The 24,187-nt window shown below is 34.7% G+C and overlaps 2 protein-coding genes and 2 long non-coding RNA genes across 6 annotated transcripts in view; 2 read left to right on the top strand and 2 right to left on the bottom strand.

Moving 5' to 3' along the window:
• LOC127876392 (uncharacterized) overlaps positions 1 to 24,148 on the bottom strand; it is a 29,531-nt gene extending 5,383 nt beyond the window's left edge. For 2 of the 3 annotated variants that reach the window (XM_052421584.1, XM_052421586.1), the window contains exons 1-6: positions 22,006 to 24,148; positions 13,945 to 14,241; positions 13,181 to 13,431; positions 12,846 to 12,982; positions 12,336 to 12,456; positions 1,857 to 1,916 (exon numbers count right to left, since the gene is read on the bottom strand). In XM_052421584.1, coding sequence (XP_052277544.1) covers positions 1,857 to 1,916; positions 12,336 to 12,456; positions 12,846 to 12,982; positions 13,181 to 13,431; positions 13,945 to 13,991 — 616 coding nt within the window. In that variant the 5' untranslated portion in view covers positions 13,992 to 14,241; positions 22,006 to 24,148. Of the gene's footprint in view, positions 1 to 1,856; positions 1,917 to 12,335; positions 12,457 to 12,845; positions 12,983 to 13,180; positions 13,432 to 13,944; positions 14,242 to 15,903; positions 16,255 to 22,005 lie in introns of those variants that run through there. The other variant, XM_052421585.1, reaches the window with a different exon arrangement.
• LOC127876393 (uncharacterized) lies at positions 2,084 to 6,215 on the top strand. Its single transcript, XR_008047846.1, has 4 exons — positions 2,084 to 2,298; positions 2,691 to 2,777; positions 3,283 to 3,456; positions 4,236 to 6,215. It is a non-coding gene; the product is annotated as an uncharacterized LOC127876393 (long non-coding RNA).
• LOC127876394 (uncharacterized) lies at positions 7,055 to 10,550 on the bottom strand. Its single transcript, XR_008047847.1, has 4 exons — positions 10,144 to 10,550; positions 9,912 to 9,983; positions 9,087 to 9,169; positions 7,055 to 8,448 (listed from the first exon to the last, which is right to left on the bottom strand). It is a non-coding gene; the product is annotated as an uncharacterized LOC127876394 (long non-coding RNA).
• Positions 17,135 to 20,467, top strand: LOC127876390 (homeobox protein AKR-like). Its single transcript, XM_052421581.1, has 2 exons — positions 17,135 to 17,309; positions 18,561 to 20,467. Exons 1-2 carry the CDS (start codon positions 17,291 to 17,293, stop codon positions 19,412 to 19,414), a joined length of 873 nt encoding a protein of 290 aa, XP_052277541.1. The 5' UTR covers positions 17,135 to 17,290; the 3' UTR covers positions 19,415 to 20,467.
• Positions 24,149 to 24,187: the final 39 nt, after the last annotated feature.

The following is a 24,187-nucleotide window of genomic DNA, read 5'->3' as shown; positions in this document are numbered from 1 at the left end:
CAAAGTTAAGACTCCGCCCACTGGTTGGCAAAAAGAGGTGGAATTCATATAAGCGCATATAGAGAAGGTTGACATTATCATCGTTTTTACTGATAATCATGAACTGTATCAAATATAATTTTACTATTTATGTCTGAATAAAACATAAGCATGCGTGGAAATTCATTTTTTTTTAACGATTATATTGTTGTTATTATTTGTTTTTACTAAAAACGAGCTCTGGAGTGGAACGTACACTATCTACGAGCTCGGTATGTGGTTACCACAAAAATCTCTACTAACCGCATTTTCACGTCCATTTTAGATACAAAATTTCAGAAATGTAAATTCGTTTAGAATAAATTAAATTTAATGAAAGAACACAAATAAGGATGGAAACAAACAACAAGTAGATCGCTTTTTGTTCGCAACATATAGTAACTGATTTTAATCTTAATATATCTGTACAAACTTACCTTGTTACACAACAAATAAATTCATAAATCTAATTGTTTTATTTAATTGTGCACACCAATTTTGACACTTGTTTCAGCATTTCTAACCTGGTGTTTAATTGAACCGTTGTTCGTCACAAGCATATTATCTCGTTATGATCGGAGACTGCCCAGACAATTACACAGAAAACATGCCGGCGTCATAAACATAGGGACCTATACTTTAATTGGGTCCTTGCATAGACCACATGTGGCAGACTTTATGATACTTCCATGTCATCTCTTGGCATATTGAGCAAGCCAAATATTAAAGCCAAAATACGTAACATTTGCTTTAATAAATAATTTAACATATTAAAAAAAGAAGATATTTGTCCGAAACGGATTAACAGGAACATGTGTATTTATTTGTTAGCCAGTTTAATCATAATAATACAGTGCTTTATGTCTTTAAAGTTAAAATATTGTTCAATATTACTGCTACACAATTGATGTATTTACCGCGGGTACCGGCAAATGTAAACTCGTCAATTTAGTGTAAAGATTATACGTTCTTGCATTGCACGTAACACCATCATGAAAACAAGCAATCACAATGGATAAACAGTATTTGCGTAAAATAAATTAAATAAATACATATATTTATCATAAAATGCTAGATTGTTAAATGTTTCACTCCTTATTACTTGTTAAGAGATTTCAATATACATGCAAAGACAGTTCAATTTGCACAAGATGCAGGTTTTATTTTCATTTGTATATTAAAATGTATTAATATTGTTATTCAATGGAAACGAAACGAAAATTCATTCTATGGAAAAGAAAATTACAACAACATTTAACGATTGTTAATGTATTCCGTTTTTTATGGCTTTGTTTTATAATTGATTAAATGCGCCTCTTATAATACACTTTCGGTCGCTGATGAGCAATAACAATATCCACACCGTTTATAGTTATAATCAAATTAATATATGTTTTATAAGTTTTGAAATATCATTTTTTAAAGTCTTACTATAAAAAAGAATACGGCTAATGTATTGTTTTGTTGTGTGGTATTGTCAGTATTTAGTCTTCCGACCACGTTTACTCTGATACTAATAACTAATTTGTATTTTTATAAAGAGGAAATTATATATATGATGATACATTTATTAGTACTAAATATGATATATTTGCACTATTGTTTAAGACTTGTTATGTTTATTTCGGATTTTTTATCGTTTAATTGACTAAACAAAAGCCCTTTATACATGTTTTACGTGACTGTAACCAGTGTTTTTGCCAACCAGTCAGTGCGCATGCGCGGAAAATCCCGAATGTAAACAATAACAATTAACTCGTCTATATCATGAAATGAAGTCAAATATGACGATGAGACGCTTTTCAAGTTGTATTGCATTGTTAAGTGAAATGACTCACGAGTGGTAATAACGGGAGTTGTAACCGTGGATGACTCGATCAGAACCTCTGTCTTGTTGCCTGCAATGGAAAACATGCTAGTGGTTTATCTTTACAAACGAACACAGTCATAGACAGGACTTAACTTGTACCAAAATGTGTCTTTACCCACAGATCGTACAACCAATTAGTTTTGTTAAAGGGACTGTCCAATGGATTATTTTCCTGAATTTAGCAGGCTATTATTTTGATATTCATTAATAACATTCGTTAATTTGAACCATATCCAACTCAACCTTTTGCTAAAAACTACAAAACTAAAGAGCAACAGCCAAATTGTATTACGACTTTTGCGTCTACCTTGGGAAATCCCTTTCTATTTGTATTTCGCGCTTCGTGTCACGTGATTCACACACAAACAAACAAAATGGCGGAGGCTTCGAAATCTACAATGAGCGTACCAGTAAGAAAATATGTTTTTTTTATTTAATCAAATATAATATATTAAGATTCCGATCTTATTTTATTTAATTCAACAAGATGAGTTTATCTGCCGTTGAATGTTAGCGGATTGTTGGTCTTTACCTTGCAATTCGACGCTAAATGTCGCTGGTTTACAAATTAGACGATAGTAGACGACTCCAATGCATGAAAATGAGAATCAATTTAACGTATTTTGATTTTATGATTTTCTCGTTTTGACTTTTGAATTTTGTGTTGTTTATTTTGCAATGTACGTTTTACATTAACTTTTAAATTTTGCTAATAGAAGCCAGTGGATTCTTCCACAGTAAATTCGTGCCCAGATCCTAGAGCACAAATAAGTCAGTGCATTATTTATGTTTTTTTATTTAGGCCAAAACAGAGGGAGAGATGAGAAGAAGTAAATGCGTGAGACAGCCATCTAAGAGAATGTTGTTGTATTCTCAGGACACAGATTCAGTAAGTTTATTTTAATGCTCTTGTGTGTACACATTTTAATTATGTGCCAGTTATTCGATAAATTCTCCCACCTGGTCAACCGGAGGGGTATAGTGAATTATGTATATCTATTTGTGACCAGACGAACTAAGAAGAAATAATAATATCACCCTTGTCCGCTCTGTGTTGATAAATGCAGGTTTGACTATAACCCATTATGATTTACAAGTTAGAACTATTATTGTAAAGGCCTGAGAGTTGAACAGTCACCTTGGCTAAGAATAGTAGGACTTTTTGCTTTTTTTTTCACAATATTTACCGGTAGGTCCGAAATCTGTGGATGTAGGCTGTGGTTGCAAATAACATGTAGTAAATCAAGAAATGCACTATAACTCATGTGATTAGGTCATGACATTGACATCATGATTTTGTCATTTTAGGGTTACTCTTTTTGCTATTATTTATTAGATTTTCTGCATTACTTGGTTTTTTATCAAATGCATGATGTTTTATTTGTTACACTCAGGATTCAAGTCTACAGAAGAGTTAAGGAAAACGTCCTGCCAGAAAGATCCAGAAAGTTGATACATTAGCAACAATAACTAAGTGGTGCTCTTGTCACAGATGCCCACAATACGAGAGAGTGGAAGATCGAGTTTGCTGTGGGATGGTCCCAGAATTATGCTCAAGTCACAGACCTGTGAGTAAGATTCATGTATTATGAGTTTCTGTAACTGAATATCTTAAGTTTTGCAGCGTCATATTGTGTTATAACAAGGACTAAGAAATGGGTCAATAATGTTCTACCATGCAAACCTATTAAATATCCCATCTTAAAAATTAATCCTGCTATAAAGGCAATTTTGTCATGTGGGAAAATCATTTACTGAATCATTATTGGCTTATTAAAATGAATTTCAGCTAATGCCAACAAAGATGCTAAGTTCTAAGACATTGTGTAGTTGTTTGTCATCTTGCTATTTTATTCAATGCAATTTATGTTTTTACACGAGTAAAGAAAGGATTACTCTTTTTTTGCTTAAAAATTGTTAAGTTTGCATACCATTTCAATATTTTGTACTCCATTGATCCATTGCATTGATACCATCAACACCTTTCCACCCCTTTATATGAGTCGCGTCCTTAGAAAATTGGGCATAATGCATGTGCGTAAAGTGTCGTCCCTGATTAGCCTGTGCAGTCTGTACAGGCTAATCAGGGATGACACTTTCCGCCTAAATGGGATTTTTGCTAAGAAGAGACATTTTAACGAAAAATGTCATAAAAGCGGAAGGTGTTGCCCCTGATGAGCCTGTGTGGACTGCACAGGCTAATCTGGGACGACACTTTACGCACATGCATTATGTCCAGTTTTCTCAGAACAAGGCTCATATAATCTAGTGTGCTGTCTCACTGACTGCTGATTGGAGTTACATTTGCAAGAAGTTTATTGTAAAATCTGTTACAATTTCTTTGTAGGAGATGACTCTTTCGGTGCTGGATAGGATGACCATCTACAGTCAGCAGCAGTATCAACAAGATGTGTTTTCCTTTTATGCAGAGACACTAGAAGATGTCAATAAATCTTTCAGACATGCTGCATACAGACAATTTACCATCTTAATGCATGAGAATAACTGTCCCAGCATGTTGTGTTAAATTAATAAGGGAGAAGTTTCCTAGTCCTTAAGGCCAGTATACAGGCTTCGTACCAGGTGAAGGCCCAGTGTTCTAATAATTTTGCATATTTATGCCCCCCTTCGAAGAAGAGGGGGTATATAGTTTTGCACATGTCGGTCCGTCCACCAGATGGTTTCGGGATGATAACTTAAGAACGCTTAGGCCTAGGATCATGAAACTTCATAGGTACATTGATCATGACTGGCAAATAACCCCTATTGATTTTCAGGTCACTAGGTCAAAGGTCAGTGACTCGAAACAGTAAAGCGGTTTCCGGATGATAACTCAAGAATGCATACGCCTAGGATCTTGAAACTTCATAGGTACATTGATCACGACTGGCAGAGGACCCCTTTAGATTTTCCGGTCACAAGGTCAAGGTCACAGTGACTCAAAACAATAAAATGGTTTCCAGCTGATAACTCAAGAATGCTTACGCCTTTTGATCATGAAACTTCATAGCTACATTGATAATGACTGGCAGATGACCCCTTTTGATTTTCAGGTCACTAGGTCAAGGTCACAGTGACTCGAAATAGTAAAATGGTTTCCTGATGATAACTCAAGAATAATTAGGCCTAGGATCAGGAAACTTCATAGGTACATTGATCATGACTGACAGATGACCCCTATTAATTTTCAGGTCACTATGTCAAAGGTCAAGGTCACAGTGACAAAAAACGTATTCACACAATAGCTGCCACTACAACTGACAGCCCATATGGGGGACATGCATGTTTTACAAACAGCCCTTGTTGCTATTCTTTTTCATTTATCAGACATAGAACTTTTCTTAGTTTTGATTATTTTTTGTTCTGGCTCCTTTTTTGAAACATTTATATTTATGCAAATCATTTGAGTTATGCTTAATCATTTGGATTTTTCAGTTCTATGCATTTTGTTTTGAAAAATCAATTTGTGTGAAATGTGCTAGTTTATTATTAAAACTTGCACAGCAGTTTTTACATTTGTATGCTTACTTTGGTGTCATTTGAATGAAATGCCACGAGTACTCTGGATTGTAAGATGAAAGAAATAAAAGAAGCAATGACATATTTCTTAAGAATACTATGTAGATAAACTAATTGAAAATCAAAATTCATTTCTTGTATACTTATTTTATTTTCTTGTTTGAACTTAATAGTTTGATTTTTACACTTTTTAGCTCACCTGAACACAATGTGCTCATGGTGAGCTTTTGTGATCGCCTTTTGTCCGTCGTGCGGCGTCTACATTTGCCTTGTTAACACTCTACAGCCGTAAAATAAAGATTGGTCTCAAGGATATTTTGGATGAGTTCAAAAATGGTAACGTTTGCTTGAAAAGACCGTTCATAAAAAAACAGTCAATAGTGTATTACCTGTTTTTATTTTTATTTTTTATATCTTTTGCTTTTATTCAATTTTAAGTTTGCATTTTGATTTTTTTATTATGCCCCCCTTCGAAGAAGAGGAGGTATGTTGTTCGCTCATGTCGGTCAGTCGGTCCGTCCGTCCACCGAATGGTTTCCGGATTATAACTCAAAAACACTTACGCCTAGGATCATGAAACTTCATAGGTACATTGATCATGACTGGCAGATGACCCCTATTGATTTTTAGGTCACTAGGTCAAAGGTCAAGGTTACGGTGACTCGCACAGAAAAATGGTTTCCGGATGATAACTCAAGAACGCTTAAGCCTAGGATCATGAAACTTCATAGGTACATTGATCATGACTCGCAGATGACCCCTATTGATTTTCAGGTCACTAGGTCAAAGGTCAAGGTGACTCGACACAGTAAAATAATTTCCGGATGATAACTCAAGAAAGCTTACGCCTAGGATCATGAAACTTCATAAGTTCATTGATCACGACTCGCAGATGACCCCTATTGATTTTCAGGTGACTAGGTCAAAGGTCAATGTCACAGTGACAAAAAACGTATTCACACAATGGCTGCCACTACAACTGACAGCCCATATGGGGGGCATGCATGTTTTACAAACAGCCCTTGTTTATTTTTATTTGGAGTCATTTTGTTTCACACTTGATATTTGTTAGATTAGGTTTCTTAAAATACATTTTAAACATGACATATGCTAATGCATGATTAAACATTTCGAAATCAATAAAAAAGCAACAAGTTGCTGTTGAAATTAAAAAAAATAGTATCTTATTATTGTTCAACCATGTTTTGTATATTGTGTGCTTTCTTTATGTAGTAACCTGTGCAGACCGTCTACATTTTAGCTCAGCCGATTTTTTCCTATCTATTAAATTGATATACAATTGAGGTATTTTATTCAGTGTGATATGCACTTGATCCATGCATTGAAGTTTGATTTTTTTTTACAAATTTTGTATTATATTCATCTGGTGTCAGAAAATGGATCGAACTCAATACATGCACATAGAAATGTGACAGGAGTTGAGAACTCATTGAAGTTGGTTCGAGTGTATGATGCTGGCATTTAATTATTTGGGTGATTTGCATTTCAAATGAGTATGGCCATTAAAAAGTATTAAATGTTGATGTGTAAATAGAACACTGAGGCATATCTGGATACACTATCACATTCATAGTATCGATAATTAAAGAGGAAACTACTCTCAAGGTCAATTATAAGAGGCTTAGAGACATTGACTACAATGGTTTATTAAATACAGGTAATAAAGAAGGCAATGAAAAACACAAATCGATAATCAAACAAAAAACTAAACATTTTGTAAGAAAAATTGTGTTTTTAACATGTGTAACAAGAAACCGGTGTAGACTGGTGATGCTCCCCAAAAGTGTTTTTTTGTCACAATATTGTACTATATATTCAGATAAAAGGAAACGTCTTAAGGGGCATAACTGTGGACAAAATTATACGATGGATGGATTAAAGCTTCATTGAATTCCGGTCAGTAGTTGGGGAGAAATAGCCTGGACAAGAATTGCACTATATGTACAGTTTATAGAAAATTTCAAAGGGCCATAACTCTGTGAAAAATCATCCGACCAGAACCGGCTGATAATATGCACATCTCCTGTTGGTAGTGAAGCTTCCCATGAAGTTTCATTGAATTACTGTAATAAGTTGCTGAGAAATAGCTCGGACAAGCATTGCACTATATGTGCAATGGAAAATTTCAAAGGGCCATAACTCTGTGAAAAATCATCGGATGAGAACCGGCTGATAATATGCACATCTCCTCTTGGTAGTGAAGCTTCCCATAAAGTTTCATAGAATTCCAGTCATTAGTTGCTGAGAAATAGCCCGGACAAGAATTGCACTATATGTACAATGGAAAATTTAAAAGGGCCATAACTCTGTGAAAAATCATCTGAAGAGAACCGGCTGATAATATGCACATCTCCTCTTGGTAGTGAAGCTTCCCATAAAGTTTCATTGAATTCCGGTCATTACTTTCTGAGAAATAGCCTGGACAAAAATTGTGCACAGACGGACACACGGACGGACAGACGAAGCGGCAACTATATGCTCCCCCCAAAATAAATTTTGGGGGAGCATAAAAATGTATTGATAAAAAACGCACAAAATATAACATAAAAATTTTTTTTTATGCTAAATTCAATATTAAAAATTCCTAAAAAATGTAATTGCATTGTACAACCAAGAGCATTCATTATTTTTAACATAATGTAAGATTGTACATTTTCAAAACACTTCTAAAATTATATTTACACTAAAGATGTGAAACTTAATAGTTATCTAACAAAGATAACTTCTGCGTCAACTTCAAATGAATATCAAACACGTCTTGGGCAACAATTCATTTTTTCGCTTTTCTCAATCTAGAGACATGCTGATCTCCAAGTATTGATGTAGGTGGAGGGATGACGGGGGCTATAGATGACCTAATTCTTTTGGAGTCTTCAGGCAGCTGTTCACATTTGCCACTTATTCTTTTCTTGCCTATGGTGAATTCATTTATAACTTCAGTGATCAAACCGGTTATGTATGTTTTTTTCACAGGCCTTGTGCTCCAATTACAAGCAGCTTTTGAGTACACCTTTTTTCTCCTGAAAGATTGTTTTATAACTGACATGATGTTTAAAAAAATGAAATGACAATTGCTAAAACAAAACAAAAGAATAAAGATCTATAGACAATATATATGCCATAATATAAATTTACTGATGCAGTGCATACTTTGCTGCAGTAGTTCTTTTATGACAGGAGCATTGTTTGCAAAATGTATACTTATTATTCATATCACATGAATGTGTCAAATTTGAGCTTAAATACATCATGTTTGTAAATTCAATTTAATTATTAATAATAAAAACTTTCAATAAGTAATCATAAATCTGTAAATTGATCCTTACAATTCAAAATTTAATAAAAACAGGAAATGTGTTTGTCAGAAACACTATCTCCCCTACTGCGCCACTTTGATTTTTTTTTTTTATCATTTGGTAGGTTCAGATGAACTCTTTAAAGCTTATTACTTCTCTTGAATTTGTTTTTTTTTTTCCCTTGACCTTGAAGGATTATCTTGACCTTTCACCACGCAAAATGTGCAGCTCCATGAGATACACATGCATGCCAAATATGAAGTTACTATCTTCAATATTGCAAAAGTTATGGCAAAATGTTAAAGTTTGACGCAAACAAACACACAAACCAACATACAGGGCGAAAACAATAATATAAATACCTCTCATTTCCTTCTTTGTCCAACAAAACAGGACGATTCAAGTGTTTTGAATAATCTATTGCTGCTAACTGACACCTGCACAGCTGAAAAAAATAATTTTAGAAATGAAACTCAGAAAATATCATGCAACTCATCATGTGAAAATCTGCCTTTAGGACTTTGATGATGTTACACTAGATATGAACTAATTCAACACCAATGACTTGACATATTCATAATCAGAATTCATTTCTTGATTAACTACTAGTTGTTTAAACATCCTGTGAACAAAAATACAAAAATCCTGTTCATAAATAATTTTACTATCACATGATGAAACAAGAGCACCGTGTTACGGGTGCCACGCTAGGCTTCGAAAGCTTGTCATAATTTTTTTTTAGAGGTCACAGGGACATTGACCTTTGACCTTGTGACCGAAAAATGGGTGTGGCGTGTAGAACTCATCAAGGTGAATCCACATTTGAAGTTTCAAAGTTGTAGGTGGAATCACTTTGATTGTAGAGCAAAATGTAAAAGTTTTAGCACGACGCCGGCGGACAACACGACAACGAGCAGCTGGCTGACGACACAACAACGACGAGCTGGCTATGACAATACCTCGGGTTTTCTCCGAAAACAGCCGAGCTAAAAATATATTCATATTTTAGTCATTCAGGCAGTTTATTACGAGACTTGTCACAAAGGGTACATCATTTTTACACTATTAAAATGTAAATTCTCAAAAAGAAAGAGCATAAATTCCTTTGTTCAATGAATGAGCATGTGTTCATAAAAAAAGAAACACTTTAACAAGTGTATTTTTTAAACATTTAACTTTTTATTTACCTGAAAACATTTCGCTTTGGTTTGGAGCGTATCAAAAGATGATTGTTGAAGCTCTCTAGTTCAGAAGTAGTTCTGAAATTTAAAAGCATTGTACATTTCTAAAACAAATCTTTTATACTTATAAGGGTTTGTGTGTGTGTAAGTCAAATCGTGTTCATTATATAGCAAAATAATTAAAGGAATTTATAGAAAAGTAGCTATGAAACACAAACTGAAAATGAAGAAGACTTACGCATCGATCAATATTTCCATCATTTTCTCGTCCTTTTCAATCCCAGTAGCTTCTTTAACTCTTCTCCATCGATCACACTGAATACCAATGTCTATTATCCTTTCCCTTTTATTACGCCTGTACCTTGCATCTCTTGTTTTTTTTAGTCTTAGCGCTAGCACTTGTTTTTGTCCGAACCATCTTGAATTCTTTTCGACCGCATATTCGTATTTGTGAAAAGTGATTTTCCAATAAAAATATTGATTTAAATATGAAGTATATTTTATTGGTTTATCAAAAATATTCAATGAAAATCAATTATTTGCTCAACAAGCTAAATCTCTTTCTTTAGAAATAATGTAATTTCTATGCCAAAAATAAATGACAGTACCATGTACCACGTGACTTGTCAGCTGATTTTCAGCTACATTTATTTTTAGGTCAAAAACGTCGAGCGGCGTTTTTCGGCGTAAGCTGCATAAGCCAGCTTTTCACCCTGACTTGACCTTTGTAAGTGTCCAATAAAATTCAAATAAAATTTCCCGCGGCTAGGTACGAATGAATACACTTCATTTACTCCATTGGCTGATTTGAGTATACCACCAGAACATTGGAAACATATCCGCGTCTTTGTACCACTGTTTTACTGTATGAAACAATTTTATCTCTAATGAAAAGGCTTAATAGGTAGAACAGTTTTACACTCAATTCTCGACATCAATACAGTTTGTGCGTACACCTTTTATTTTCAGAGTATTACCAGCGCAAAAGCGTTTATACTTAAAAGGCTATTTTCTCATATTTAGAACTTACTTCCATATTCCTGTCAACATGTTAACATGTAAAAGTATAAAGAGCAGTGGAAGCTAGGCCTCACTTTAAAGAATTGCATTTCAACCCGCGAGGTTTCGGGTCAAATCGCGGACATTCAGAGTTTATATACAGGTCATCACCGGAGTTCGCGGTCAGTAAAATAATCGTTATATAATAAAGACGCTATCCGTGAACTAGGTTACCTGGAATTTTCTTTAGACCAGAAATATGTTAAAAGAAGATATTCATCAATATAATTATGGTATGTCAATAATAGATTCTTAATGTGTTTTCAACAATACAATGATAAATATTATTTTTAATAAATTTAACAATAATTATTCCACCATATTGCCTAATGTACTAAAGTGATATTATGAGCATGTAACAGTTTATAGGTGTCTATCGCAACCGTTGATTATTTTTGATGTTTCTACTTCATATACACTTATAGTAATTAATGCAGCATCAACATACTAAAACAATATACCAGAAAGAGAAAAATAATGCATTTGAATATTAACCGTACTTTCGTTTGACAACTGATCATGCGTTTACGAGTTGAACCTAAATTTAGTTTTAGTGCAGATTTGTTCATACGACACAAAGACACAATATTGTTTTACGGATCATTTCGGCTTACAGGACTGGGTGGGTCACGTAAGAATATCGAACATAAAATATATTTTTATAAACAACTGGTAGCAAGGTGAGTTGCAGATAATTGATCAGTAACCACATTTTAACTAACTATTTTGACCTGTTAATTCTTTTCAGCTCAATTCAACAGTGCAAAATGACCATAATATCACTTTAAGCATGAGCACGATGATTCTCGATACTGTTAATAATCGAATCAAATAGCAATGCCCGACAGACCACTAAAACAGGTTTGTTCTCGTGTGGCCGGTTGACTCATATGTTTAAATTTCACTTCCATTCTTCTTTTGGTTTTCTGTTTTGTATCTATAGGTTTATGACCAGCAATATGTTATAATGTAAAATAAGCCGCGAAAACTCCCCGTAACATCCCGTACTGCGTGTGATGCAGCTAAGAACTGCACAGAAAAAGACATTCGGTATCCTTGATCTCAGTCATTAAACTATTTACGCCGTATATCTTTTTTAAAGATATTTCTTGTTGAAATATAATATGGAATTCCCATCCGCTTGGGCTTATGTGTTGGTTTGTGTTATACTTCCTTTAGTCTGCTTTGAGTTTTTATATCCTTAAATCAAAGGCGATAATCGTTTTTAATATCTAAAACAATAATTTTACATTTTGTTCAGACCATAATCCATTGGACAGTCCCTTTAAGTACATCTGCTTGTTTTGCCTATGTTTTATTTAATCTCCGGCTTAGCTTGACTAGTTTTAATCATTTACAAGAATGGCTTACCACAAAAACCGCAGAATTTTCGGCAGTTCTTGTCCACCCATTGATACTGGCTGATATCGAAGCACATGTAGGTTCCGTAAGATCCACAGTTCGTAATCGCGTCCTTGCAGGGACTTTCAACCTATACATAAAGTAAAATATCATGAATAAGGTATGGTACAACAACCTATGGCAAACACAACAGAGCACACGAATGGTCTGTAATATGTTTATTCATTATGCGATTTGTTTCGGGGCCAACACAAACATTTTCTTGATGCCTATTGAACACGGGTTTCAATGATTAATTCATGTTGTTTTTTTTAACTTTTTTAAGCGTTTCGCTCAGTTTACAGTCAGAGAGTGAAAATAACGTATGAGCTTCAAATGTTGATCGTATTATCAGTCTGGTCAAATTGACTTAACTCGTGCGCTTTATGCTATCAAGATAACATATATATCATGTCATGTCAAGGCTCTATAAAGTGTTTCTGTCAATGTCAATCAATGACGCAAGCAAGACGCTCTCACCTCAGTTCCACAGAAGCCACATGTCTTGGCACAGTGCCCGCGGGCGTATGGCCCAAAGTCGGAGCAAGAATCCTTGTAGTATCCAGAGCAGTCGACCTGGTCCACACAGCCGGCGGGCGTCGGCGTCATTGTGGTAGCTAAACGAATGTATGGGTTCGTCGGAAAATAACTGTGGCGTAATTATTGTCGTATATGAATAATCAGAACTATCTTATAACCTCAAATTAAAAATAAATAATTATTGAAATATTTGACCTTCCAAGAGAAATTGCGCTTTACATATACAACACACGACAAAAGCAGGGACATTTGATAATGACAAAACATGGTCGTACCTCCGCAAGCCAAATTCGCGAGGACATTGTCGATTTTCGAGAGAGCCCAAAACTCTTCGACTTGGAACTGGAACTGCGGTCCGCTGGCGAGTCCCGTTAGTTCCGTCGGATCCGTCTGGTTCCCGATACCAATGGAGAACATCGTGATGCTGTCCACCTTGGCCCGGTCCGCCTGGATCTTCGTTATTGACGGGTATTTTGAAAGCCCGTCGGTGATCACGATGCTTATGTCTGGTGCACCGGGCCGCTCTCTGAAAGAATTGGTATGCTATAGAGTCGAATTTTATGTCATGGACTTGTAAAAGCTCATTTTTATCATAAACATGCATGTAAAATGTGGGGTTTTTTTTACCAATGATCAACAGCGTGTTTTTTAATAAAACAAAATCCATTAGAATGTGTATATATATTAAGAGAGGTGCAACCCCTAATTGTACCAAATCACCTGAAGATTTTATCCGTGTTATTATGATACTATTTGCAAAAAAACGTCGAAGTTTGACACTGTAGTATTCGCATAAAAAATAATAATGATTCAAGTAACGCAAACAAAATTAAGCGTTTGACAGAAATATAGAACGGTCAACAGAATTTTCATTTGAACTGAGCGCACATGAAGGAATGCGTTTGACCCAGAATCATAATCTGGCTGTAAAAGAACCGAATCTGGCTGTAAAAGAACCGGTGATGATTAAAACAATTTTACGAGACACTTGAAACAATCTAGATATTAAGTGCAACCAGAAACTGGTTTAAAATATTACCCTTCATATCCCGGACCTCGCATCAACTCCAGAGCGTCTGACGTCATAGTGCCGCCCCCAGAGTAGTGGATGTTGTCTATTGGGGCTATGAGATCCGTAAAGTTGGAATGTTCATTTATATTATTTTCTGGCGTTAGTGCTGAATTCAACCATAGCCACTTGCGTGTACCGAGGATCTACATCATATGTCCTGACGATGTGTTTAATGAAGCCCCTTCACCTTATCGAAGTTGTCGATGCCTATACTTCCCGATGTATCCACCACGAATACCACATCGGCTTCCTTAGCGACACACGCTGAAAAATAATATTCACGTGACGTTAACAATATATATATATATATATATATGCATATATGCGTCGTTTATTTAACGCCTCATACAATGAAATATATAGCAACATTAATTGCGAGGTATACAAAAATTTAATTTCAGACGTGATTGTGGTTTTCGATTTAAGACCTTATTGAGACATTTGATTACATTACCTCCCCTACACACCTCTCGTAGTAGTTAAAGGTGCCTAGAACGCGGGGTTGTATACAGACCCCGTTTTTTTAAACTGACCCCTTAAGTTTAGTCTGAAAACTACCGAGACCGCGTAACTGGCACTGTGTATTAGTATATATATATATATATATATATATATATATATATATATATATATATATCCTCCTGTGACCAAGCGATTACAGCTCCCAGCTCACGTGCGCGTCGTAAGTGGTAGCAATAACGGACGGTTTGGTTTCGACAGACAGGTTGCTCCGGTTTTGCACCTCATCAAAAGATCAAACTTTAATAACTTACAGTAAAAGTCAGAAAGCTGTAAATTGCAGATATTATTTTAAACAAGAAATATCTTTAAAAAGATATACGGCGTTGATTGTGGTCGGTGTTGATGAACGATAAAACGGTGTATCTATGAGATCAAAAAGGCCCCTTTTCTGCGCAGTTCTTAGCTGCATTACACGCAGATCTATTACGGTGTGTTGTGCCAGATATCGTGGTTTATTTCGCTTCATTAAATATTATTGATCAGATATCTATATTTACAGAATAGAACAACACAAGAAGAATGAAAATAAATGAAAGCATATAGGTAAGCCGGCAACACACGAATAAGTCGTACATATTCGTAATATTTATACGCGCGTTTTCGAACAGTCTTGTTTTTGTGGTTTGTCGGACATTAATTGTTAGTTGATTCCATTATCGAAGAAGTATCGTGAATCATCGTGAATCATAAATTGGTCTATATGGTTGAAAATTTCTTATAAAATAAATCAAAACAGGCACTTATCAAGCAATTGTTGAAAACACATGAAGAATCTATATGATTGACATTCCATAATAATATCGCCGAATATCTTCATTTAATATCTTTCTTTTTAGTTTAATTAAAGAGGCATTTTCACAGATTTTTTGCATGTTTGGAAGTTTGTCATTAAATGCTTTATATTGATAAATGTAAACATTAAATTTTAAAAGCTCCAGTAAAAAAACAAAAATAAAATTTCAAAAAGGAAAAAAAGCAGCCCGCAGCAGGGCTCGAACCAGTGACCCCCGGAATCCTGAAGTAAACACGCATAAGCCAACTGAGCTATCCTGTCTAGCATACACATGTTGCGTATTTTATACGTTATATAAGCAATCTTCGTAGTTTCACAAATTTAAACGATAACAACAGAACTCTCCAAATTATTCAATCGTTTCGCGTTGCAACGCTTTATAATTTTTAGGTTTTTAAATCGTCAAAAGATGCATATAATAGCTTTATTAAACCATGGCAAATGTTCAGTATACTGTTTCCTCACAAATATCATAACTAAACAGAAAATTTGCGAATCTGAAACAACTTTTTTCAATTTTGTCAATTTACCAAACCGTGGAAAGATCCCTTTTTAAACGATAGCGTTGATATAACGATTCCGTAACTTAATTACCGGTACCGCGAACTGACCTTGATACCTTCCCAGTGGGCATCAACGTTTTGCGAACATTGCTGCAACCACATGTGGTTAGCGTGTTGCTATGATATTAATTAGTGAAAACATCATTTTGAATGATAAATAATCATATTATAACGAAAAATTATCTTTTCTGAAAAAAAATCACTATCAAATATATATATGTCCATGAACAACAAATGCGAGACCCCTCAACAAGACAGATGCCTTTAAGTAAACATTTAAATGAATGTTCACATAATGAACCAAAATTTAAAATATTTCCATTTTATAAGCTATTTTCGAACAATATTTCAGCTAGGTTAGCGAAAGAACAACATTTTATACATGTATTTAAACCCAAATTAAATTTCATTTAATATTTATTGACGTTATGACGTCATAATTGATATGACGTTATCTCCATGACATTTTGACGTTGTAATATATTGTATTATGCCCTGATGAGCTATGCGAAACGCGTTGGCTAAATCAATATATATTTAAAATCCCAGACACGTGTTTTTACTTTTATTATACATATATATATATATATATATATATATATATATATATATATATATATATATATATATATATATATATATATATATATATATATATATATATATATATATATATATATATATATATATTAGTGAATATTTTTTCATACAATTGAATTTTTCGTTATAATATGATTATATATCATTCAAAATGATGTTTTCACTAATTAATATCGTAGCCACACGCTAACCACCTATGGCTGCAACGTAATATTTAGGTCGCAACGTCGGCAACCAATACCGAACGTTGCCACAACGTTGCATACAAAACATTACCCGGACGTTTCATCAAACGTTGCAGTTTGGTTGTCACAATGGTGTATATGAAAGTTTTCCCAACGTTTTTTTTTTCCAACGTTGCTGCAGCGTTGTATTTAGGTTGCATTCAAACGTTGCAGTTTCCCAGTGGGCATACACATACACATTCACACACACTGTAATCGACCAATTCAGTACTACAAACAAAACAGTAGAGTCTAACCCCTTTAAAATAGTAACAATTATACGCCAATTAAAAACCGCCCATAAAATTTCATGATATGTTTGATTGCTATATTAAATTAAATTCATTTTACAATTTTCAATTAGCCAACTGGAGTACGATCTTTGACATTTGGTGGGAAAAGCTTAACCTTGCGGGAATGTCGGTAATAAACCAATCAATGTTGACTATCAGGACCACGTGGTTAGGTCACGTGGTGAAGCGCGCCTGTCAAACAAGAAAGGCTTCGACATCTTGAATACCTCGTGGTTGTCAATTTTACTTCAAAACATTGTTTTAGAGCATTAAAACGAGCAAATTATTAAGTATTTGTGTGAAGGATATTCTCAAACGATGATCAGAACAAAGAGAGGTAAGGATATGTACATTTTGTTGTTATATCGGCTGTTTAACTGACACTTGTTGATCTGCAACTGTCAGACCACGTGGTGTTGAAATTTATAATTGTTTTTGTGCATTGAATGAACACGAACGCTCATGGCAATATTAAAATTGTGCTTAATGATAGATAAATATTATACGAGCATATTAACAGATAAATATTGTCCATATTGACGGTGATATGAGCGGTTTTCTATTTTGACAGTTTTCCGCGCGACCATGTTTCTTTTGTTGACAAATACAGTTTTGTTCACTGCATTGCTAAGTCGACATAAGACCTTGCAATTTACACCATTACTTAATATTATTTGTAAAATCAACTTTGGAATACATAATGTGCAAAGGAAACATGTTTTAATATAATACATGCACTGTTATCAGCGAACAAAAGACTTTACTACTTGACCTAGTTTGACAGCTTGACAGCGCGGTGTGGATACACGGTATTTCCCGCGCAACGTAGATGTCTATTTTTAGAAACAACACATTGACTGATATACGCTAAAGTTTAGTGAACAATGTTATAGTTTTTCGCTAATGCGAATCGGAATGTTTCCGAAGAATCTTAACAAGCCATCATAAAACAAATATAATTATACACTAGATCTATATTTTAATAATGATAAAAATAATTAAGTTTGACAAGTTTTTAAGTTTTACATTCGGAAAGAAGCCATTATACAAATGTAATAGTAAAATTGCACAACAGCTTTGAAATCAAGGTAGACTTGAAATATGCTGATTTGACAATCCCAAATTATGGTTTGACTCATGTGTATGGACAATTTGAAAATATAATGTTTCATGTATGAAAACAATTTTTATGACTATGTGTACAAACACAATTTGAATGTCATGTAGTTTTATTGATAATTCTTCAAATTTTGCCAATAAGTTGGCATCTCTTCCATGATTAGGTACATTCCACTGCAGAGATATGGGTTGAAATGTCACTTATAATTATAAGGCAGTTATTTATATGAATTTGAGAGTTGTTCCATGATTCCAACTTGGATTGTTGATGCTGTTCTGAATAATGTAAAGATGAAAGATTACTTTTTAATGTCTCACTTATCGATATGTGTCCATTACATTTCATTAAAATGATGGTTTCACATGCAATTGACAATCTTCATTCAAGTTTATGCATTTTAAATGCTGTAATTGCAAAACTTTTAGATCTTTGTTTAAAAAAACATAATTTTATCTTTGTTATTTTTAGTGAGAGATATTGAGAAACCCTGGACCATGTATGACTCTGGAGAACAGAAGTCTGATGATGCTGACATGCCAGGATCAAAGAGGAGGAATCTGTCTAAGGAAAGTGTCCGCATCTTAAAGCAGTGGTTGTATGACCACCGGTACAACGCCTATCCCACAGACCAGGAGAAGGTGTATCTGTCCAATGCAGCTAACTTGACGGTCTTGCAGGTGTGCAACTGGTTCATCAACGCCAGGAGACGCATACTGCCAGAGATGATCAAAGAAGATGGTCATGACCCTCAGCAGTACATGATCACTCGAAAACACAAACAATCCCTGCTTGACAGGTTCGAGGTGTCTATGTTAGACAAATCAAACAACAATGTGAGACGGCAGAAAATGACGCTTGGAGAAGTGTATGACAATCAAATGGACACCGCCAACAACAATGCAGATATAGACAGCAGCTATCATTCTGCTCTGAAAATAAGACGTTTTGATCACAATGACATTGCATCCCAGGAAACTGTAACTACATCAGAAATAGATGGGTATATGTCAGATTATGAGGGTACTTCAAGTGACAATTTTTCTGAGAGTGAAGGCTCAGATTCTCTTCATGGGGTGCCGTTCCATAAACCAACCCTGCTAAACCCTGCCAGATTTTTGGGCTTCGATCACGAGGATGCCTCACAGTCTGATGGCCAGAGTGTCTGCTCAAATGGCAACAGCCCTCCACCTTCACCCCCGCAGCCAAATGTCATTGTCCGTCCAGTTGAAGAAGACAGATTCAGGCCATTTTTCATGCTCGTTGATGTTGCCATGAATGAGTTAGAGAAGCAGAAAGAAAGTGAATCAAACTCGGATAATTGACTGTCCATTTACAACGCCATTTTAATTAAAAACGTAAACTATGCAGAGCCATTCCGTGTGATACACAGTTGTATTCAGGTGTTTGTAGCAAGATTTCTTGCAAAATGTGCAGAATTTTAACTTTAAGAATTGTTTTTATGTATGGAATCTCTCGGTTAATGTAATCAATGTACACCAACATTGTGTTCAATTCAGAAACCTTTTTAGCAATATCAAAATCAGCATCACGTGTTTTTCCTTGTAAAAAATAAATGTTCATTTCATAAAAGATTTGAACATTGGATTTCTATCACAATTAGTTGAAAATTGATTCCATGTATCATTTGTGTTAATATCTTTATTTTTCCTCATCATTTCTTGCTTTCTAATGAGCGTACCATTTAAAACTTTTAATGAATATTGTTTTAAAAATGGTGATAATTGTGTTACTATCTATAATTGAAAGATTCAAACAATGTGTGTTAAGTGTGAGAAACAAAATGTTCAGGAATGACGGGTGACTCCGCTTAAAATCTGCATCAATTTTGATTTACCATTTATGTCTTGATTTTTATGCTGTGATTTTATCTAAAGTTTCAAAAACTTCCAGTGAATTATAGCCTTAAAACTTTCGTCAGTTCCTTAGACTGCAACAAAAGGACAAACAACCTGGATCAACTCTTATGTTTTTTGTTGATTAAAATAACTTGTTAATTATGTTAGTTAAAAATTGGAGTAAATGAAATAGTATTTGTTCAAATTTATATTCAATTTAAATTTAATTAGGTATGTGGTTTACTTCTTTTCTGCCATATTTCATTGTTTTATTTCTCTACTATTTTGTATGCTAAGTCTGGTTGACAATTGTTTTCATGTTAAACCTATCATGTACTTAAACAAGTTGACTGAATATTAAAGTTTTTCAGGTTTGATGTTGCTTTTTTACAGGCTTTGATACATTGGTAGTGTAGTCTTTTGAAATTGTGCCTTAAACTTTATTGATATCTGATGCAATATATCATGAACATTTGCATCCGAGTATTGTTATACAGACAGTAAATGTGTTAATATCAACCGCTCTTGTTGTCTTATGGTGGTACTAATGAAACATGAAACAAGCATTATTTGGATATTAATGTATCACATATGATATTAATTATCTTGATGTTCATATCTTCAACTTTGATACCTCCCCTAGCATTTTACCCTATTACACATCTTGTGCAAAACAGGAGATTCATTAAGTTTTGAAAAAGGTGGGTGCTTTCAAAAAGATAAGGGAAATTAAAGCGTGTTTTGTCAAAAGCTTGAAAAAATTGCCTGAGTATTGTTTATTTTTCCCTACTGGTGAAACCGGAGGGGACCTATGGTTTGCGCTGTGTGCGTCAGTCTGTCAGTTTGTCACACTTTTCTGGATCCTGCAATAACTTTTAAGTTCTTCATAATTTTTTTATTGAAACTTGAAACATGAACAGGTGGCAATATGGAGATTATGCACGTCAAGAACTCTGGTTGCAATGGTAACAAGTAAAAAAAAATTACTGACAATGGTGGAGTTTCAACAGTAGGGGACCATATTACTTGGCAATCTCTTGTTAATTTTGTTCAAGCCGCTAAGCTAATTTACCAGCCTCCTGGGTCTAAATGAAACCTCCACATGAATTGGTGTATTCAGAATGAGCTAGTATTTGGAAAACCCACTACCGGTAATCATCTTGTACAAACAAGTAGGACCCATTGATAGCCCTTAAAAAATCACATTAAATATGAACTAAAAAAGGATTGCTGCTAACGTGCTGAAACTGAACAAACGATGAACCAGCATGTGAATTTGCACCCTTGCATATTTTGGACATGTATCTTATTTAACTCTTGTTGCACGTTTATAAAAAAAAAACCTGTTGAAACTCCACAACTTAATGCCCCTATTTTCAGTGTGTGTTTTCAATATATGAGGAGTTTTCAGACCAAAGCAAAAATGGGGATAGCCATTCTCAATTCACATGTATCTAGTCCTGGTACAAGGAATATTGTCTTGGTATTAAAATGCTTGTGCACGAAACTCACTAATTCACAGAGTTCTGAGTTGATGCATTTAATCAAACCAGCAGTAAATTTTAAAATTAAACACATTCAATAAAATTTTGGTTTAATTAATCCTGATTACATTGTGGTAATTTTCATGAAGTCATTAAATGATCTCTATTATTATAAAGGTTAATGGCTTGAGCGGTCTTCATAGCCCTTTTCTCTTGTTTACTTTCATAATGAAAACAGACCCAAGAAATGTGCAGGAGACATCGATGCATAGATTAATGACGTAGTTAACTAGTTAAAAAGAATTTGAACACCGCATTTTAGGACTATATTATCAAGTGGAAAAACAGAGCAAGGGAAATATTTCTGCCAATACTAAAGTGACATGAAAACAAAAAAAAATACGAATAAATTCTTTTACTGAAAAAATGGACAAAAGTACAATATCCTTCCTGAATTCGTTGAGGCAAAAATTCCTTTCTTTTCAAGCCATCAACCATCAAAAAGTGATTTGCTTGGCAGAAAAGTTGAATTGCTCTCCAAGGGACCTGGTTAAGGTTTTCTAAACTAATTACCTAGACTTCCCATACAGCTACTCTTGTGTCGATGACATTGAAGGTTGTAATTTAATCCCTTGAGAAATTGAAGTAAACAGTGCTAGATAATTTTAACATGTTTATTTCCCCCACTACTATAGTGGAGGACATGTAGTTTTTGCCCTGTCTGTTGGTTTGCGCCAACTTTAACATTTGCCATATTGAAGATAGCAACTTCATATTTGGCATGCATGTGTATCTCATTGAGCTGCACATTTTGAGTGGTGAAAGGTCAAGGTCATCCTTCAATGTCAAATATATGGTGACATAGAGTTTCACAAACACATCTTGTTTGTATATTAATTGAATGACATTCAAGAGTTGCTCCAACAAACCCTGCCCTGAATTGGGTATTCACATGCCTAGTGCACAATTCACAGCAGGTTAATTGCATTATTTCATGTTTGATTTAAGATTGGGCTGCTAATAATGTTCCTCCTCACAAATCGCCACATGTTAATGGGTCCAGTGAGAGACGAGCAAAAGAAATTTTAATATCTTTGCAGCAAAGACTGCACTTCTGCAGGAAAATATTAACGGTCAACAGGAGTTTCCATGAATTAACTAACACCAGGGACCAATACAAACAAGCTTGTTTGTATAGGTCCCTGCTAATACATGTGTTTTAAGAATACCATGCAGAGTACTTGATGTGCACAAAACTCTAATAAAAACTACATGATGCGAATGTGCAGTACAGTAATGCGCAATCACCAAATAGGGAACAAATAACAAACACTTTAAAATTGATGTAAAATACGGATGTATTTAAAAGATTAATGTCTTTCATATTTCAATTTCATTCTGAAGTGGTATTATAAGGATGACGGTAAGACAAAAACAGTACAATGTAGTCTCAAAAAGCTATATGCCCTGTGGAGATTTTTTTAACCTTGAAGTTTTGACCTAAATTTTGAGCCAGCGTGATCGACTCATGACTTCTGGACACCTTTTAAAGACACAAATTTTCCATGACAATCTTATAATTGGTATTAGGGATATGAGGCATATCTAAAAACAATTTACATTGTCATATTGAGGGTAACACTGCAGCCAAGTTTCATGAAAATCCTTCAAGGGGAGTAGAAGATTAAAACTTGCATACAATTTGAAGCTCAAACATTCAACATAATAGTATGACCTTAACCTTGAATCAGCATGACTAACATAACTTTTGCACACAGTCCCAATGACTTTATCATTGTGCCCAAGTTGAAAATCCTTCAAAGGGTATGGCAGCTAAGAAGTGCACCCCGGAATTGAGGCGATTACATTCGACATTCTGCAGCAACCTAGACATTGATCTGGCATTAAAGACTTGTGCCTTCAGTACATTGTCTCAATGACCTGAACAGTGTTGCCAAGTTTCATGTATATCTTTGAATAGGTACAGAAGATCAAAATGGGAAACAAATATAAAGGCACTAACTTTTGACATTGAAGTGTGACCTTGACCCTGCATGTATGATTCATGCATTCCCAAATCATCGAAATGACCTTAACATGTGAGGCATGTTTCAGAATGAGGCTAAAACCTTTGGCCTTGAAGGAAGACCTTGAGCCAGCATGACTGAATAATGTCGTCTGCAAAGCGTCTCAATGCCTGTTTCATTTGAGGCAAGTTTCATGTAAAAACAAGAGATGTGTTTGTCAGAAACACAATGCCTCCTATTGTGCCGCTTTGAAGCCATATATTTGACCTTTCACCACTCAAAATGTGCAGCTCCATGAGATACACATGCATGCCAAATATCAAGTTTCTATCTTCAATATGCAAAAGTTATGACCAAGGTTAAAGTTTTGGGACACACACAATGAATGAATGATTGACTAACGGACTGACAGACAGACAGGCCAAAAACAATATACCCCCGATCATTCGATCCGGGGGCATTAAAATGTATAGGGTATAGCAGATATGGAGCATAAATGATAGTATTACAGAAAGACAGACGGATAAACTGACAGATGGACCAAAGGCATTCCTTTAATACTCCACCCACTTTGCGCCCCTACAGGCTTTGCACCTTCACACTCTTGGCCGGAGATTTACAATTGTGTACAAAACAGGTCATTCACACTTGTATGAAAGCATATTTCAATGTTAATTTACAAGTTAAAATAGTGTGATTAAAATATTTCCGTTTTTGCTTTTGACCTT

This window comes from Dreissena polymorpha, chromosome 4 (genome assembly GCF_020536995.1).
Source record: "Dreissena polymorpha isolate Duluth1 chromosome 4, UMN_Dpol_1.0, whole genome shotgun sequence".
NCBI classification, from domain to species: domain Eukaryota; kingdom Metazoa; phylum Mollusca; class Bivalvia; order Myida; family Dreissenidae; genus Dreissena; species Dreissena polymorpha.
This window is presented reverse-complemented; position numbering and strand designations above follow the sequence as displayed.